At 42.0% G+C, this 18,752-nt stretch overlaps 1 protein-coding gene across 1 annotated transcript in view; it reads left to right on the top strand.

The window, feature by feature from the left end:
• LOC139390192 (citron rho-interacting kinase) overlaps positions 1-18,752 on the top strand; it is a 39,283-nt gene that overhangs the window by 19,479 nt on the left and 1,052 nt on the right. The window contains exons 23-38 of the mRNA XM_071137455.1: positions 1,001-1,174; positions 1,315-1,495; positions 1,786-1,874; positions 2,062-2,166; positions 2,274-2,443; positions 6,902-6,946; positions 7,869-7,949; positions 8,109-8,244; positions 8,371-8,510; positions 8,630-8,722; positions 8,951-9,059; positions 9,482-9,610; positions 9,799-9,879; positions 10,055-10,133; positions 16,793-16,966; positions 17,849-18,140. Coding sequence (XP_070993556.1) covers positions 1,001-1,174; positions 1,315-1,495; positions 1,786-1,874; positions 2,062-2,166; positions 2,274-2,443; positions 6,902-6,946; positions 7,869-7,949; positions 8,109-8,244; positions 8,371-8,510; positions 8,630-8,722; positions 8,951-9,059; positions 9,482-9,610; positions 9,799-9,879; positions 10,055-10,133; positions 16,793-16,966; positions 17,849-18,140 — 2,078 coding nt within the window. The remainder of the gene's footprint in view (positions 1-1,000; positions 1,175-1,314; positions 1,496-1,785; positions 1,875-2,061; positions 2,167-2,273; positions 2,444-6,901; positions 6,947-7,868; positions 7,950-8,108; positions 8,245-8,370; positions 8,511-8,629; positions 8,723-8,950; positions 9,060-9,481; positions 9,611-9,798; positions 9,880-10,054; positions 10,134-16,792; positions 16,967-17,848; positions 18,141-18,752) is intronic.

Below are 18,752 nucleotides of genomic sequence, written 5' to 3'. Positions count from 1 at the left end.
ATTTCTTTAACACTGTAACATTACAATGTAGAAAATAGCAGAAATAAAGAAAAACCCTTGAAGGAGTAGGTGGGTCCAAACTTTGGACTGGTACTGTATATAAATCATAAAGACATTTTCAATCCTGGCTTGCGTCAGGTAAATCATTGTAGAAATGTAATTCAAACCAGCATATTGGATGATTGGACATTACCAGCTAACAGAAAATCAACATATCATGTTAAAAAAAGCCATTATGTGTTTGTGACACACAGTGTATGTGTCTGTATTCTACTTGGAGAAATGAGACTGAAAACATTTCCATAGTTCTCTGTTGTTGAGCTAAACTTTCCTCCCTCTAAGTGCACAGCTTTGGAAATCTGAAGCAATTGCCTTTACTTCTGTTTGCCTACACTCCAATCCATTGACTCTCAGGCAGCTATCTGCCCTGCACCTTGAACCACTGCAACCCAGACCTGCACACCTTACAGAGGGGGGTTTTCTTTTCAGCTTTTCACCTTATTCCGCAATGTAGAAACCACAGGAGGTTGGTGGCACCTTAATTGGGGAGGACGGGCTCGTGGTAATGTCTGGAGCGGAATCAGTGGAATGTTTTCAAATATATCAAACACTTGGTTTCTATGTGGTTAATGCCATTCCATTCACGCCGCTCCAGCCATTCTTATGAGCTGTCCTCCCCTCAGCAGCCTCCACTGGTTGGAACATATTCATCCTGTTCCCTCAATGAGAAGATTCCTGGATGCATGTGTTAAGTTCCAGTTATGAACTGATCACTGGTCTGATCACTGGTGAATGTTGGGATCAATATGATTTACCTTTTCATTTCAGATCCTCTTTAACGTTTTCACATTATGTTGGTGATGCTTCCTTTCCGTTGCCTCACTTGCACAACTGTCATGACACGGTGCACTGGCTTTTCCCTTGTTAAAAAAAAAAACAACGATAATTGTGGTTGCTATAGAGACCGTCCCTCCTCACTGTCTTTCCTGGCTGTGTTCAGAGTATGGCCATCGCATGAAGGACAGTCAGAGGGACAGGGAGAGGGGGAGGCAGAGGGAGAGCGTTCACCACAACACCCCTCACCGCTTCACCGTGGGACTCAACATGAGGGCTGCCAAGTGTACTGTGTGCCTGGATACCGTGCACTTTGGTCGCCAGGCAGCCACCTGTGTCGGTATGTTACGTTTCAACCATCCTCTCCCCATCACAATGATCAGGCCCATTTCTGTTGAGCAAGGCTTTTTCAGAAGGGTGGCTCATACAGGACTGTGATTCTGGCATTCCTAGTTTGAACAGTTTTCTTCTCTCCTTCAGAATGTCATGCTTTGTGCCATCCAAAATGCTCCCCCTGCCTTCCTGCCACGTGCGGCCTGCCTGGGGACTGTGCCCTGCACATGGCTGAGGCACTGTGCCGGGACAAGGGCAGCTCCCCTGGCTTGCAGCTGAAAGAGGCCAGCGGACATGTTCGCCTGGAGGGGTGGATGAAGCAGCCCAGGTGGGTCTGTTCATTTTGGTGTGTGAACTTCATGCCCACTACTACTGTGAAACAAATTTGACTAATAGGACTATGCTATAGATCAACACGGACTGTCTGCTTACCCTTCAAGTTGACTGCATTTAGACTGATTGCTAATCCCTCTCACTGTATTTGATTTGATCTGAGATGTTTATTTCATACTAAAGTATAGTTGTAGGCTACAGTATTATCCTCATCTGTTCTAGGCATTGACTATCTCTGTGATAGTCTATGCTGCTGGCCCAGTGACAGACATGTTTGTTCTGTAGGAATGGGAAGCGTGGCCAGGGCTGGGAGAGGAAGTATGTGGTGCTGGATGGGACCAAGGTGACCATCTATGAAACAGAGCCCAGAGAAGGTCTCACTCCATTTCCTGTCCCTACAGTACATATGATTATGAAATAGGTTGAACTATTTAAATTTTTTTGGTAACAATTCATTCTCATTTAATTTAGCTTACAGTGTTCTTGATTGCTGCCAGTTGGTGCCTTTTAGTCTGTGTATTTCTTAGTGAATGTTGATTTTTGATTGTTTGTGTTGTTCAGAGTCAGTAAAGCCACTGGATGAGTTTGAGCTGTGTCTGTCTGATGGAGAGGTGATGGTGCACGGGGCTGTCGGGGCGTCTGAGCTGCCCAACACCGCAAAGTCAGGTACCCACAAACTTGGGTCCGACTTATTGACTTCTTAGTAGTATCATGATCTGTGCGAAGGAAAGAACTGTTCACCTCGTTCCCTCACTGTGCTGTGATGTGTGTAGATGTGCCGTATGTGCTGAAGCTGGAGTCCCACCCCCACACGTCGTGCTGGCCCGGACAGACTCTGTACTTCATGGCTCCCAGTTTCCCAGACAAGCAGCGTTGGGTGGCCGTGCTGGAGTCTGTGGTGGCAGGGGGGCGAGCATCTCGGGAGAAGGCTGAGGCAGATGCAGTGAGTACCACAGTACTCACCACTATGGAGTTAAATTAGTATAATTACTTACTGACACACATACATACAACCCTAAACCTAACCCTAAACCTTACCCTAACCCTAAACCTTACCCTATCCCTAACCCTAAACCTTACCCTAACCCGAAACCTTACCCTAAACCTTACCCTAGCCCCAGTAGTAGAATAAGTACCCAATTGTCATACTTGAGTAAAAGTAAAGATACCTTGATAGAAAATGACTCAAGTAAAAGTCACCCAGTAAAATACTACTTGTAGAAGTGTCTAAAAGTGTTTGGTTTTAAATATACTTAAGTATTAAAAGTAAACGTTATTGCTAAAATATACTTAAGTATCAAAAGTAGAAGTATAAACAATTAAAATTCCTTATAAATCCTCTTGGTACCTCCTCTGACTGACACTAGAAGCTGGGATGGATGTCCCTGCAACCATTTCATTCGCTCTTTCGACTGTCCATCAACTCCTTGCTGAACCCTAAATCACAGCCACTGACAAAACACATGCCTGCAATCATTACATCGTAGCGCAGCAGGGGAGAGGGATGTCATTACGGTAGATCGATTTATAGCCTTCAATAAAAATAATTATTAGATTTTAAACAAAAAACACTTTCTGTTTGTCATAGATGGACAAGATTAATATGAGATGAAAGGAGAGTTCCTAACGAGTTCAGAAAGTCAAGCTAGAGCTCTGTTCACAACGAATGTCTCGCTTTAGAAAATATGCACATTTTCTCTAACCCTAAACATACAAATATGTATTGTACAGTTATAAGGAAAGTGAAGTCTTGTAGTTAGTCATTTCATAATTTGATTATGCTATATTTAGAAACCAGATAAGTCATGTCAAGCCTTATTCATACAGTTTTGTTGAATACTAATACATTGTATAAAATATTTAATATTTGCCTATTTTTTAAATCATATTTGTACTGTGCACTTGAGCTTGTGTCCTCAAAAGTGACTACACCTCAGCAACTGAGAACTATTTTTACCAGAAAGGTGAGATTTTAACCTTTCATTGAATATGCAGCATTACTAGTTGTTTTTTATGGCTCTCTTATGATACATTATTACTTTTCGAATACATTTAGTTACATTTAACTGGTTTAAGCAAACCAGAAGGCACCATTTTCTTGTTTTTTTAAATTTATGGATAGCCAAGGGCACACTCCAACACTACAAACGAAGCATTTGTGTTTAGTGAGTCTGCCAGATCAGAGGCAATAGGGATGACCAGGGATGATGTCTTGATAAGTGCCTGAATTGGAAAATGTTTCTCTCCTGCTAAGAACTCAACATGTAACAAGTACTTTTGGGTGTCAGCGAAAATGTATGGAGTAAAAAGTTTGTTATTTTCTTTAGGAATGTAGTGAAGTAAAAGTAAAAGTTGTCAAAACTATAAATAGTACAGTAGAGTACAGATACCGAACAAAAATATAAATGCAACATGCAACATTTCCAAGTTGTCACTGAGTTACAGTTCATATAAGGAAAACAGCCAATTGAAATAAGTTCATTAGGCCCTAGTCTATGGATTTCACATGACTGGGATGCACCTGATGGTCAAAGATACCTTAAGGTTGGGGAGTGGATCAGAAAACCAGTCAGTATCTGGTGTGACCACCATTTGCCTCACTCAGCGTGACACATCTCCTTCAAATAGAGTTGATCAGGCTGTTGATGGCCTATGGAATGTTGTCCCACTCCTCTTCAATGGCTGTGCGAAGTTGCTGGATATTGGCAGGAACTGGAACATGCTGTCATACACGTCAACCCAGAGCATCCCAAACATGTTCAATGGGTGATATGTCTGGTGAGTATACAGGCCATGACATTTTCAGTTTCCAGGAATTGTGTACAGATCCTTCCGACATGGGGCCGTGCATTATCATGCTGAAACATGAAGTGATGCTGTCGGATGAATGACAACGACAATGTGCCTCAGGATCTTGTCATGGTATCTCTGTGCGTTTAAATTACCATCGATAAAATTAAATTCTGTTCATTGTTCGTAGCTTATTCCTGCCCATAACATAACCCCACCGCCACCATGGGGCACTCTGTTCACAACGTTGACATCAGCAAACTGCTAGCCCAAATATGCCATACACGTAGTCTGTGGTTGTGAGGCCGGTTGGACGATCTGCCAAATTCTCTAAAATTACGTTGGAGGCGGCTTATGGTAGAGAAAGCTCTGGTGGACATTCCTGCAGTCAGCATGGCAACGGCATTTCCCCACAAAACTTGATACATCTGTGACATTGTGTTGTGTGACAAAACTGCACATTTTGGAATGACCTATTATTGTCCCCAGCACAAGGTGCACCTGTGTGATGATCATGTTGTTTAATCAGCTTCTTGATATGCCACACCTGTCAGGTGGATGGATAATCTTGACAAAGGAGAAATGCTAACTAACAGGGATGAAAACAAATTTGTGAACAAAATTTGAGAGAAATATGCTTATTGTGCATATGGAACATTTCTGGGATCTTTTAATTCAGCTCATGAAACATGGAACCAACACTTTACATGTTGTGTTTATATTTTTCTTCAGTACAATTAAGTCGTACTTTAAAGTATTTTTACTTAAGTACTTTACCCCACTGCCTAGCCCTAACCTTAACACTAACAATAACCCTAGCTTTATGTTCACATCCCAGATCAACTCTAACCCTAACTTCATGTCCACATCCCGGTTCAACCCTAACCTTAGCTTCATGTAAACATCCCAGTTCAACCCTAACCCTAGCTTCATGTCCACATCCCAGTTCAACTCTAACCCTAACTTCATGTCCACATCCCAGCTCAACTCTAACCCTAACTTCATGTCCACATCCCAGTTCAACCCTAACCCTAACTTCATGTCCACATCCCAGTTCAACCCTAACCCTATCTTCAACCACAACATAAACCCTAACCCTAACTTCATGTCCACATCCCAGTTCAACTCTAACCCTAGCTTTATGTCTATATCCCAGTTCAACTCTAACCCTAGCTTCATGTCCACATCCCAGTTCAACTCTAACCCTAACTTCATGTCCACATCCCGGTTCAACCCTAACCCTAGCTTCATGTCCACATCCAAGTTCAACTCTAACCCTAACTTCATGTCTACATCCCAGTTCAACTCTAACCCTAGCTTCATGTCCACATCTCGGTTCAACCCTAACCCTAGCCTCAACCACAACCACAACCCTAACCCTAGCTTCATGTCCACATCCCAGTTCAAATCTAACCCTAGCTTCATGTCCACATCCCAGTTCAACCCTAACCCTAGCTTCATGTCCACATCCCAGTTCAACTCTAACCCTAACTTCATGTCCACATCCCAGCTCAACTCTAACCCTAACTTCATGTCCACATCCCAGTTCAACCCTAACCCTAACTTCATGTCCACATCCCAGTTCAACCCTAACCCTATCTTCAACCACAACATAAACCCTAACCCTAACTTCATGTCCACATCCCAGTTCAACTCTAACCCTAGCTTCATGTCTACATCCCAGTTCAACTCTAACCCTAACTTCATGTCCACATCCCAGTTCAACTCTAACCCTAGCTTCATGTCTACATCCCAGTTCAACTCTAACCCTAGCTTCATGTCTACATCCCAGTTCAACTCTAACCCTAACTTCATGTCTACATCCCAGTTCAACTCTAACCCTAACTTCATGTCTACATCCAAGTTCAACTCTAACCCTAACTTCATGTCCACATCCCAGTTCAACTCTAACCCTAACTTCATGTCTACATCCAAGTTCAACTCTAACCTTAACTTCATGTCCACATCCCAGTTCAACTCTAACCCTAGCTTCATGTCCACATCCTGGTTGTGCTCAACTCTCAACAGTTAATGACAGGGCTCACTCAGCAACAAGAGAGAACTCATCGTTTACTATAAGAGTTTGGTAAATGGTGGAAAGTGTCGGTCCTCATTCAGCTTTCACCTACACTATATATCTGTCATTAATACCAGGTGGAAATATAGACCTGATTCCCTGGCTATTGTCTTTTAAGGTAGTTTCTCTGTTTGGATGCCTGAGGTCTGACTCAAAGGTTAAAACAGTATTTTTACTGTATGAGGGATATACTTTACATTTACCATCAGATTTCTTCTTCGCTACAGCATACTTGTATGCTTGATAGGACCCTGAGTATAATGCATCCATCCATTAAATCTGTATAAATAATTGTGAATTGTTTTGTTTTTTAATCATTTACTGCAGTAGTAAAGTTTTATAAATAATCTATGATGTCTCTTATATGTGGCGTTAATTGTCCCTCTTCTTCTCTCTCTCTCACTTTCTCTCTCTCTCTCTCTCTCATTCCTGTTTGTTGCTTTTTCATCATGTCATACTGTATGTCCCTGTATGTGGGCATGTTTTGTTGATTTGCTCTATTCTGCCTGCTCCATGGGGTTTCACTTGCCATAGGCTGCTGTGTCCAAAACACAGATGGTTCTGTCTCCTCTGGTCCAGGTAAAGAGTCTAACGAGGCTACTTTTGTCTGCTTTCCTGTTGATACCAGACACACAGGCACTTTATACACGCAATTACAATTATAATACATTTACGATTACAGTACAACGTTTACAATGACAAAACAGAATAATGCTGTGCATGTTTGTCTTGAGCGCGTGGTCATCTTCCTGCTGTTCACCTCACGCTGTGACCACACGCTGGTTGTCCCCACCATCCTTTCCTCTATTGTCTTATCGAAGTTGTGTTGACTGTGAGTGATTGTCTGACTGTTGTAGCACCTGGCAACTATCTTTTGTTCAGCATCTTTGATTTGATGTATCGTGATCAGATCCTTGGATGGCATTTTGTCGCTGTATATTTCTTTACTCAAATGTCATGTTTTGCGAGGCGTTCAACTTTCATGATGAGTGAACATACTCATCACAGAGCCTATTACAGTGATATAACCAGCCCTATGCACACAATAGGCCTTCCTGTAGCCAGGACAAGTGGCCTGTCTGGTAGTACTGTCAGCTTTCACTTCTTACCACGTAGAGCCCGTGTCTAACTCATTTCACGGAGGGCCGGATGTCTGTGGGTTTTCGCTCCATCCTTGTCCTTGGTTGATGAATTAAGGTCGCTAATTAGTAAGGAACGCCCCTCACCTGGTTGTCTAGGTCTTTAGTAGATTGGAAAAACCAAAAAGCCACAGAAACTCAGCCCTCCGTGGAATGAGTTTGACACCCCTTTTGTGGAGTCTCTCTACCCCCCCCCCCCGTTCACTATGCCTGATTACCCTGTTTCTGCACCCACCCAACTACCTTAATATAAACCCACTTTCTGTTCCTATACCAAGCCTGACAGCTTCCCGACTGTGCCTCTCCCACCACACTGAACCTGTGAGCCTCCTGACTCTGTGTTTCTGTCTCCCGTCCACCAGAAACTGCTTGGAAACTCTTTGCTGAAGCTGGAGGGAGATGACAGGCTTGACATCAACTGTACTCTCCCCCTCACAGACCAGGTAATATAATGAAGAGTAAACTAGACTTTTGAGTGTATGGGTTGATAGTTTTTCTCTTCCGCCTTACCACTTTTACGTGTGTTGATAACATATGCACTTCATGTAGTCCCACAGTGTACAGTACACTACCAGTGACGTGTACTCTTTCCCCTCTCACAGATAGTGTTAGTGGGCTCTGAGGAGGGTCTGTACGCCCTGAATGTAATCAAAAACTCCCTGACCCACATCCCTGGCCTGGGCTCCGTCTTCCAGATCCACATCATGAAGGAGCATGAGAAGCTGCTGATGATTGTTGGTATGAAAGCCGACTTGACTCAATCAGTGATAACAGCACATATATACAGTACATCGTCGACTGTCTCATTTATTTGTCAGTCCGACTGAATTGAAGGGAGGGGTAATGTCTGTGTTTGGCCTGTAGGGGATGAGAGGGCGCTGTGTCTGGTGGAGATTAAAAAGGTGAAGCAGTCTCTGGCCCAGTCCCACCTGCCTGCCCAGTCTGAACTGGAACCATTTATCTTTGAGACCGTCAAGGGCTGCCACCTCTTCTCTGCAGGCAGAGTAAGTCTAGTGGTTTCTTAGGGGTTGCGGGCATTGATTCAATTGGTCATCCTTTGACCAAAGAAATGCTTATCCCTTATCATAACTGTCAATGACTTTGTGGATGTGTCTGTCTACAGATAGATAATGGGCCTTGTATCTGTGCAGCAATGCCTAACAAGATTACAATTCTGCGTTACAATGACAATCTCAACAAGTTCTGCATTCGCAAGGTGAGTATCACCTGAAAGTTGAAACAAATGATCAGATGGAACGATAAACACATCACTTTCTGGTTACAGAGGAAATTAAATTGACCCACAAGACAGCTCACAGTGACTAGACATGCACCTCATTTATATTGAACTGCAACTGAAGAAATGTCTGTTCCTCCTATCAGTCCAGCAGCTGTTTTCCCTCGCTAGTTCTCTAACAACCTCCTTCCACCACCCCTCCATCAGGAGATAGAGACTCTGGAGCCCTGCAGCTGCATCCACCTGACCAGCTACAGCATCATCATCGGCACCAACAAATTCTATGAGATTGAGATGAAGCAGTATGTCCTGGAGGGTTAGTGGCTTTCGTTGTTGGTCGTTCCTCTCAGTAAACCCACTGGAACTCATGAGTACCAGAAAATGAACTGTGACCAATCCAAAAATGCTACATGTAAATAAGCCACTCCACTATTCACGTGTTAAAAAGGTTGATGCCACTAAATCCTTTCCATGGTTATTCTAATGCTGATTCTATATTTACATTTTAGTCATTCCGCAGATGTGCTTATCCAGAACAACTTGCATGAACGCTCATGCAACCCTAAACGCATAGGGTTAAGTGCCTTGCTCAAGGGCACATCAACAGATTGTTCACCTATTCGGCTCGGGATTAGAACCAGTGACCTTTCAGTTACAGGCCCAACGCTCTTAACCACTAGGCTACCTACCACCCTATCTGTGACAGAGAGCGTGTTATACACTGTGTCGCCCCTGTAGAGTTCCTGGATAAGAAGGACATGTCGTTGGCCTCGGCAGTGTTTGCTTCCTCCTCCCATAGCTTCCCCATCTCCATAATGCAGGTCACCAGCACTCTGCAGAAGGAGGAGTACCTGCTCTGCTTCCATGGTGAGATCTGTCTTGACATTTGCAATTGCAATAAATTCATCTTACCGTGGTGATATTGTATTACCTGTTTTACTGTACATATCACATAACATTGTGTTGTTTTGCCCCCACACAACCACAGAATGATTGTAAAACATTCCAAGGTACATTCATCGACACAGTAGTTAAGGACTATTGTTCTGTCACAGAGTTTGGAGTGTTTGTGGACGCATACGGACGAAGGAGCCGCACTGAAGAAATCAAATGGAGTCGTCTGCCCCTGGCCTTTGGTGTGTACAGTATTTGTATCTTCACATAGTACAGTTCTAACAAAGTTGTATGCGTTGTGGTGGATTTGATGTAGTATTGTCATAACAAGAACATTGCTAGAAATGTGAATCTGAGTACCAGTAGCATATTTTGTGACTTTTGTAACGTAACCCTTTCCTTATCTGTCTTGAACAGCTTACAGAGAGCCCTACCTGTTTGTGACATACTTTAACTCCTTGGATGTGATCGAGGTTCAGGGACATGCTGCACTTGGGTAAAGAAAAAACGACCGAAACACAAACTCACACAATAAGAACTTGCACATGACAAACGCTTCAGTATTTGTCCGAGTAGGCCTATGCGACCACAATCAATGCCACAAATTGAGAATAACACACACAATAATAGAGAAGTGATCTCCAATAACGTCCCCCCCCCCCCCCATGTCTGATTTTCATTTTCTATTCATCCATTGTGCTAAATGGCAGACATGATTGATTTTAGCATGATGTTATTAATTCCTCTCAACTCTCGGAATTGACTGATGGGTATTGTTGTTCCAGACTTGGGGCTAGATGAAATCAGATTGACATCCGCATCGGTTGTTTTGGCAGTGTCAGAGGTGGAATTGGAGCTGTCAAATCCACAAGCGGCTTGCGTTAACCTTTTAACCTTTGAACCTTTTACTGCAGTGGGCTAAATCAGGGTCATACAGCTTTTCTTGTTAAATCTACTTTGCAATGAAAGTAAACACCTCACACAGATGGGTTGTGTCATTTTGGAGGCATTTTTATTGGAAATAAGAATAGAATCTGTTTCTCAACACTTATACATTCATGTGGATGCTACCATGATTACGGATAATCCTGAATGAATTGTGAATAATGATGAGTGAGAAAGTTAGACGCACAAATATCATACCCCCAAGACATGCTAACCTCTCACCACTACAATAACAAGGGAGGTTAACATTTTTGGGGGTGTATGATAAGTTATTATTATTCACGATTCAGTCAGGATTACCCGTAATCATTGTAGCATTCACATTAATGTAGAAGTGTTCTATTCTTATTTACAATAGATGTTACACCAAAATGACATAATACATTACTTAACACTAATGTATATTGGGCACAAAATAATCTGAAACACAACCCAAGCAAACAGCAAATGCAGCCAACAAATGAGTCACAAGCTTGATGTAGTCATTGTGTTCTATGACTATGGGACCAAATACTTCACTTTTACTACTTTAATACACACAGTTCATTCGGAATGTATTCAGACCCCTTGACCTTTTCCACATTTTGTTATGTTACAGCCTTATTCTAAAATGGATTAAAATGTTTTTTTCCCCCTCATCAATCTACACACCATAATGACAAAGCAAAAACAGGTAGAAAAACAACAAAAACATAAGTATTCAGACACTTTACTCAGTACCTTGAAGCACCTTTGGCAGTTATTACAGCCTTGAGTCTTCTTGGGTATGATGCTACATGCTTGGCAAACCTGTATTTGGAGAGTTTCTCCCATTCTTCTCTGCAGATCCTCTCAAGCTCTGTCAGGTTGGATAGGGAGCGTCGCTGCATAGTTATTTTCAGGTCACTCCAGAGATGTTTGATTGGGTTCAAATCCAGGCTCTGGCTGGGCCACACAAGGACATTGAGACTTGTACCGAAATCATTCCTGCTTTGTCTTGGCTGTGTGCTTTAGGGTCATTGTCCTGTTGGAAGGGGAACCTTCGGCCCAGTCTGAGGTCCTGAGCAGGTTTTCATCAAAGATCTCTCTGTACTGCTGTAGACATTTTTTGGTACCCTTCCCTAGATCTGTGCCTCGACACAAACCTGTCTCGGAGCTCTATGGACAATTCCTTCAACCTCATGGCTTGGTTTTTGCTCTGACATGCACTGTCAACTGTGGGACCTTATATAGACACACAGGTGTTTGCCTTACCAAATCATGTCTAAGCAATTGAATTTACCACATGTGGACTCCAATAAAGTTGTAGAAACATCTCAAGGATGATCAATGGAAACAGGATACACCTGAGCTCAATTAGAGTATCATAGCAAAGGCTCTGAATACTTATGTAAATAAGGTATTTTATTATTTTTTGTGCAACATTTTCTTAAAACCTGTTTTTGCTTTGTCAGTATGGGGTATTGTGTGTAGATTAAATATATATTTTTTTCATCAATCAATTTGAGAAAAAGGCTGTAACAAACTGTGGAAAAAGTCAAGGGGTCTGAATACTTTCCGAATGCAGTGTATAAGTGATACTTTTGGTTATGATTCCCTAAAATTGGGGAACTATGTACAAAGTGCTGCAATTTCTAAACAGTTCACTCGATTGGATGAAAACACCCTCAAATTGAAGCTGACAGTCTGCACATTAACATCATGGTCATTGTTTGATTTCAAATCCAAACATTTGAAGTAAAGAGCCAAAAAAAGAAAAAGTGCTTTACTGTCCCAATAATTACTGAGGCCACTGTATAACTAAAACGTTTGACATAAAAATACCAGATTTTAAACAAAAATTATGGTGATTAATTCTGAAATAACAAAAAATATTAAGAACAGTTGACCCATGAGGCCAGTAGAGGGTAAGTTGGTCAATTGACTGCAGGTCAAGGGCTCTTACACACGAGCCGCCGTAAGCGGCAAAGGTCTCAGACTTCAATGGTAGTAGGGTAGCGTCCTGAAAAACACAAGCAGTTGGCTTGCAGCTCGAGGCGACAAAAGATGAAATTTGCAGAAGTCTTGAGGGTCCGCCGCGCATGACTGACTAATGAGCAGAGTTCATCTTGTCAACCAAACAAACAATGTTTTAATGACATTCGTCCCATGTTAGCACCTTTACCTTATCGTGGACACTGCCATCGGATGAAACAAAACCACACCCGACTATAATCTGACAAACCCCCATGCAGCCGAGTTAGAAGTTCATGCAGCCGAAGCAGCCGTCTTTGCGCTCATACTCCCTAATGACCTTCATTTCAAAAAAAAGAGAGAAAAAAAATCTGCAATATTACTGTTGTTTGTCCCTCTTGAGCCCCTGTAGCAACCTCATAGCCAGAACACTGACAACAATGAGGCAGTCTATAGGGAGGTGGTCAGAGACCTGGCAGCCAAGACAACAACCTCTCCCTCAATGTCAGCAAGACAAAGGAGCTGATTGTGGACTACAGGAAACGGAGGGGTGATTATGACCCCATTCACATCGATTGGGCTTTAGTGGAGCGGGTCGAGAGCTTCAAGTTCCTCGGTGTCCACATCACTAAGAAATTAACATGGTCCACACACACAACCACACAGTAGTGAAGACTGGCACCACCACTTTCCCCTCAGGATGCTGAAAAGATTTGACATGGGCCCTCAAATCCTTAAAGTTCTACATCTGCATCATTGAGAGCATATTGACTAGCTGCATCACCGCTTGGTACAGTAACTGAAAGAAACCCGACTGCAAGGCGCAACAGAGGGTGGTGAGAACGTCCCACAGGACCCTGAACCGCTTCTACCCCCAAGCCATATGACTGCTAATAGCTAATCAAATGGCTACTCTTGACTACCTGCATTGATTGTTTTTTGCACTGACCCTATGCAAACACACTGGACCCACACACGGACACATACTGTATTTAGACCTCAAATACACTCACACACTGCTGCTACTGTCTATTTTCCATCTTGTTGCCTAGTCACTTTACCCCTACCTATAAGTACATCGCTACCTCAATTACCTCGTATCCCTGCACATTGACTCTGTACTGGTACTCCCTGTATTTTTACACGTTATTCACTGTGTATTTATTTGTGTTACTGCTTTCATTTGAAAATATATATCTTTAACTCTGCATTGTTGGAAAAGGACCCATAAGTACCAAGTTATCATTTCACTGTTAGTCTACACCAGTTGTTTATGAAGCATGTGACAAATAAAATGAGTTTTGAACACTTCCTCAAAATAGTCAGAATTAATCTAAGATAAATCAAGAAATCTGTCATTCATTTTGACGTTTTTGCCAAGGTTTTTATCACAGTTTTACATTTGGCTAAGCAGTTTGGTGCAGTATTTCTCATGTGCAACAAAACTAGTCGTCGTGTTGAATGACAAACATCATGTTACTACTCCTACTAGGAGTAGTACTGTTGACCAATCACTGACGAAGGGGCATCGACTTCGGCTACCGAATTTTGACTGAATATTTTTTTTTTGCTGCATGAATACCAGGAAAAAACCCTGCCAAAAAACTAAAAACGTACAAAAATGTTTCCATGATATATGCGCAAACTGTTTCTACTGGGAAGCATACAGTAAACTTAAAAAGTTCAGACACTCAAATAATACTGATGTAAATGGCTATAAATCCCCCCATCCAAATGAACATGAAAACATACATTAGCCTAACAATGGTTTGACATTTATATCTAAAATCAATTGAGCCTATACTTCCTAGTGTCATTTTTTACTTTTAAAAGCTAAACAGTTTCTGCGTTATGACAACATTTTGTGATGTTTTTGTTCATTTTGGTCTTTGGGGAGCTGTTCGTGCAAAGACTTTAGTAGCCGAAGTCTACACCCCTTCGTCGGTGATTGGTCAACAGTACTACTCCGAGTAGGAGTGTTTGTTGTCATAACAGTGCTACTCCTAAACATGAAGTGTTTGTTGTCAAGAGAAGACGTTTTCAAGCCCATTTTTTCACTTAAAAATACTGAACCAAACATTAGTTATCTTAGTTAAAATTGCGCGACAAAGACCTCCTTGGCAGAAACATCTAAATTAAATTCTGACTATTTAGAGGAAGTGTTTCTTGCTATGTTGGTGCTACAATGGCTCAAACGGGACAAACCGTAATATTGCCGTTTATCGTTTTTCAAGCGAAGGTCTTTAGGGAGTATGTGCGCACATTCGTTCGCTTCGCGTAGCCGAGATGCCTTAACGCAGTAGGAATAATAATAATGAAAGGAGTGTTTTGTGACACACAAGAAGCCACTCACCTACGGCATTTGCCAGGTCATACAGCAGTTACACGTCCAACACCGCAAAAACATATTTTATGCAGATCTCGGCTAACGCTGATTAATGCTCTAGCTGATTGAATCTAGGCCTTGGTCCTAACCCTGCATTTATAGCCCTGTTTATACCTGGTTCTAACAATGCGTCCTTTGTCCTGATCTTGTCAACATTCTGATTGTGCCCACATTTTCAGACAGATGTAAACGATTAAGACACATTGTGATCGGATTGTGATCTTTCTGACCACATCCGGAGGTAGTCAGAAAAACATTGTGTTTGGATATCTTACAAGTGTAGACAGACCTGGACAGTCAAATCATTTAAACCATCATTATCTTGTCCTCTAAAATCATTGACAAGTCACACCATTACCTTATGGCATCAATATGCGTCTTAAAGCTATAAAAAAAAAACGTGTCACACTCCATATATAAACTCCCAGTCATTTATTGGGAAAATCACCAACCTTTCAGCATCATTGTGCCTTTTTCAGGGTAATGTCATTAACTCTTTAACCAGGTTATGTAGACAAACAGTGCAATTAGTGCAACCAATGACAATGGTGAGGGGTGTGTCATAATGATTAAGTCACTTAGAATGAATTGAGTGAAACTGTTAAAAAAATATTTAATATATTAGGCTATTGGTATCATATGGAAACAATGTAATATTGTACATAATATTAGCTTCAACATACATTATTATTTAATTCACTTTCACATATTTAAGTTTCCTATTTCATTTAATTTTTTTTGTTACATGTGATCTTTTGGTCCAACCATAATGCATAATAAGCATCATCAACAGAGGGAACATATTGGGTGTACGCTGATAGGCTGTAGAAAGAATATATCAATGTATAAGACTTGTTCATAAAAGAGAGAATTGTTCATAAGGGCCTGAGATCAAAGTCAATATTCAGACCACTAGGGGTCAATGTTTTTAGATAGGATATATCCAGTAAGCCTCCCTTTTATAGTAGTAGGATCTCGATGTTACCTCTCCTTGGTAGAGCAACATGCTCAACGCCTGTGTATTTGAGGGAGGAGATGGGATGGTTAGCTTCAACATTGTGAGCTGCTACTGGATAGTCAATGTTCTTACACCTGATTGAGATGACATGTTCAGCTATGCGTTGTTTTAATTGTCTTTTCGTTTGTCCTACGTAGGCTTTCCCACATGAACAGGTGATGAGATACCCCTAACAGGGATTTCTCAACCTGCATGTGGGTGTCTGAAGAAGGATGTTTTTATAGTGCTATTGCACTGTGCACATGAGCCACATTTGTAGTTCCCATTTGGAATGGGTGTCAAGAGTGTTTGAGTGGGCTCAGGGGGCAGGTCAGATCTCCAATATTGCGATCACACTTATAGACCACTAGTGGGGGTTCCTTGAAGAGGTGTGCGATTGTAGAATATGCCAGTGCTTTGTCAGGATTGCTTTCATTTTCTCCAAACACTCGGTGTACTTGGTGCAAAAGACAGTTGCGTTGTTTTTCTTCTTTGGTTGAGTTTTTAGCAATTCCTCTCTTGGTTTATGAAATATTTTCATTATCATTGCAGCATCAAGGGTTTTGTCCTTGTAGTCTCTCATTTTGAATTTATAATTTTTTAAAATCATTGCTATCTGTCTAACTGGCTATATGGTAGACCATTCATGAGGGGATGTATTTTCATGTCAAATAAATACAAATATTATTTTGAAAGAATATCTGTCAAATGATTTGCATACAGGGAGGGAACAGCATATCTGGACACAGTGGACACAAGAGAGACACATGTTACTACCATGTGTAGATGCAACAGCTACAACGTGGGCACAATCACAATGTGGATAAGATCAAGACAAAGGAAGCATGTTAGAACCAGGTATAAATGAGGCTTGTGTCTGTGTACCTGTGTGTAGCCCTCCAGTTCTAGCCCATCTGGACATCCCTAACCCCCGTTACCTGGGTCCAGCAATCTCCTCCGGGGCCATCTACCTGGCCTCGTCCTATCAGAACAAGCTGCGGGTTATCTGCTGCAAGGGCAACTTGGTCAGGGAGTCTGGGGAGCTGCAGAGGACCGGCTCCAGCCGCGGGTGAGCGCTCTCTGTCATGTTCTAGACCCCAAACCTTTAGCTAATGGACCGGAACTACTGTACCATTAACTAAATCTATGGTGAAGGGTAGTAGATGCACATACAAGTAAACAAAGGAAACTAGAATACTAGATACACTGCGTCACAAGTCTTGTGCTAAATGTTGAAAGGGGCTTCAGTGCCACCTACTGTTCTGAGTTTGCATTGCTGTTAGCAAAGCTTGGAAGCCAAATATACACAGAGTGTACAAAACATTAAGAACACATGCTCTGTCCATGAAAGACTGACATGGTGAAAGCTATGATCCCTTACTGATGTCACTTAAATCCACTACAATCAGTGTAGATGAAGGGGAGGAGACAGGTTAAAGAAGTATTTTTAATCCTTGAGACATAGATTGTGTACGTGTGCCATTCAGAGGGCAAGACAAAAGACTGAAGTGCCTTTGAATGGGGTATGGTAGTAGGTGCCTGGCGTACCAGTTTTTGTCAAGAACTGCAACGCTGCTGGGTTTTTCACGCTCAACAGTTTCCCGTGTGTATCAAGAATGTTCCACCACACAAAGGACATCCAACTTGACACAATTGTGGGAAGCATTGGAGTGAACATGGGCCAGCATCCCTGTGGAACGCTAGACACTTTGTAGAGTCCATGCCCTGACGAATTGAGGCTGTTCTGAGGTCAAATGGGTGCAACTCAATATTAGCGAGGTGTTCTTATTTTTTTTGTTCGCTCAGTGTATCGCAGCCATTGTTATTTTGTCGATTAAAGCCCAAATCTGCAAGGTAATGATTTTATCCCTGACTTTTCTCTAATTTGAGCTGAAACTACAGCAGCTTATTTGTCTCCATACATTTATTTGTCTTCTGCTCGTCTCTACAGCAGCCCCAGTAAGAGAGGTCCACCCACATACACAGAGCACATCTCCAAGCGTCTGGCCTCAGGCCCTGGCAGCCATGAGGGGCTTCACCGTGAGCCCAGCACACCACACCGCTACCGTGAGGGCCGAACCGAGTTCCGGCGGGACAAGTCCCCGGCACGCCCCCTGGACAGAGAGAAGTCCCCAGGCCCCAGACTAGACAGCCGCAGAGAGAGATCCCCTGGGAGGTTTGACGACCACCAACGTCTCCACACCGGCTCTGACCGCCGCACACAGCTCACGCCTGTCAATAAGGTACAATCATACACACCCACACTAGGAATTCCATCACTATTACATCAATTGGCCAAAAATATTAGGATTGATTGTGAATTTGGTACACTACAGTCCATTACTACATGGGTCATTCCACGAAATGAGTGCCCTTTGCGTCCCATTAATATTTTAAGTAGATATTGTGCACAAATGTATAAATTGTAAAAGCTTGTTATATTAAATGAAGTGCCCTTTAAGATAGACATGGAAAATTCAATAAATCTGATTTTTTAAATATGAATATAGACTTGCTAAAGTGCCAAAACTCAGCATTTTAACATGGCCATCTGTGCACACACTGACTTCTAGGAAGATTTTAACCCACCTAACCCCAACATTTCTCCAAGTTTTCACCATCATAGAGCCCTAGTTATTTTGTTGATTTGACGAAGTAAATTCTGAAGATTATTTATATAATGTTATTAGTGATTCATTTTAAGGTCAACCCTCTTACATGAACTGAACGCTCGTTTTAATATGGTGAAACTATTCATTATTATATATATATATATTTTTTAAAGAGACATTGAACATCTAATAGTCAAATCATAGTGTAAAAGCAGACGAGTTGGTTCTACTGTTTTTGGCCAT

This window comes from Oncorhynchus clarkii, chromosome 30, assembly GCF_045791955.1.
Source record: "Oncorhynchus clarkii lewisi isolate Uvic-CL-2024 chromosome 30, UVic_Ocla_1.0, whole genome shotgun sequence".
Lineage (NCBI taxonomy): Eukaryota > Metazoa > Chordata > Actinopteri > Salmoniformes > Salmonidae > Oncorhynchus > Oncorhynchus clarkii.
Note: the sequence above shows the minus strand (reverse complement) of the source record. Positions and strands in the feature narration are given on the sequence as shown.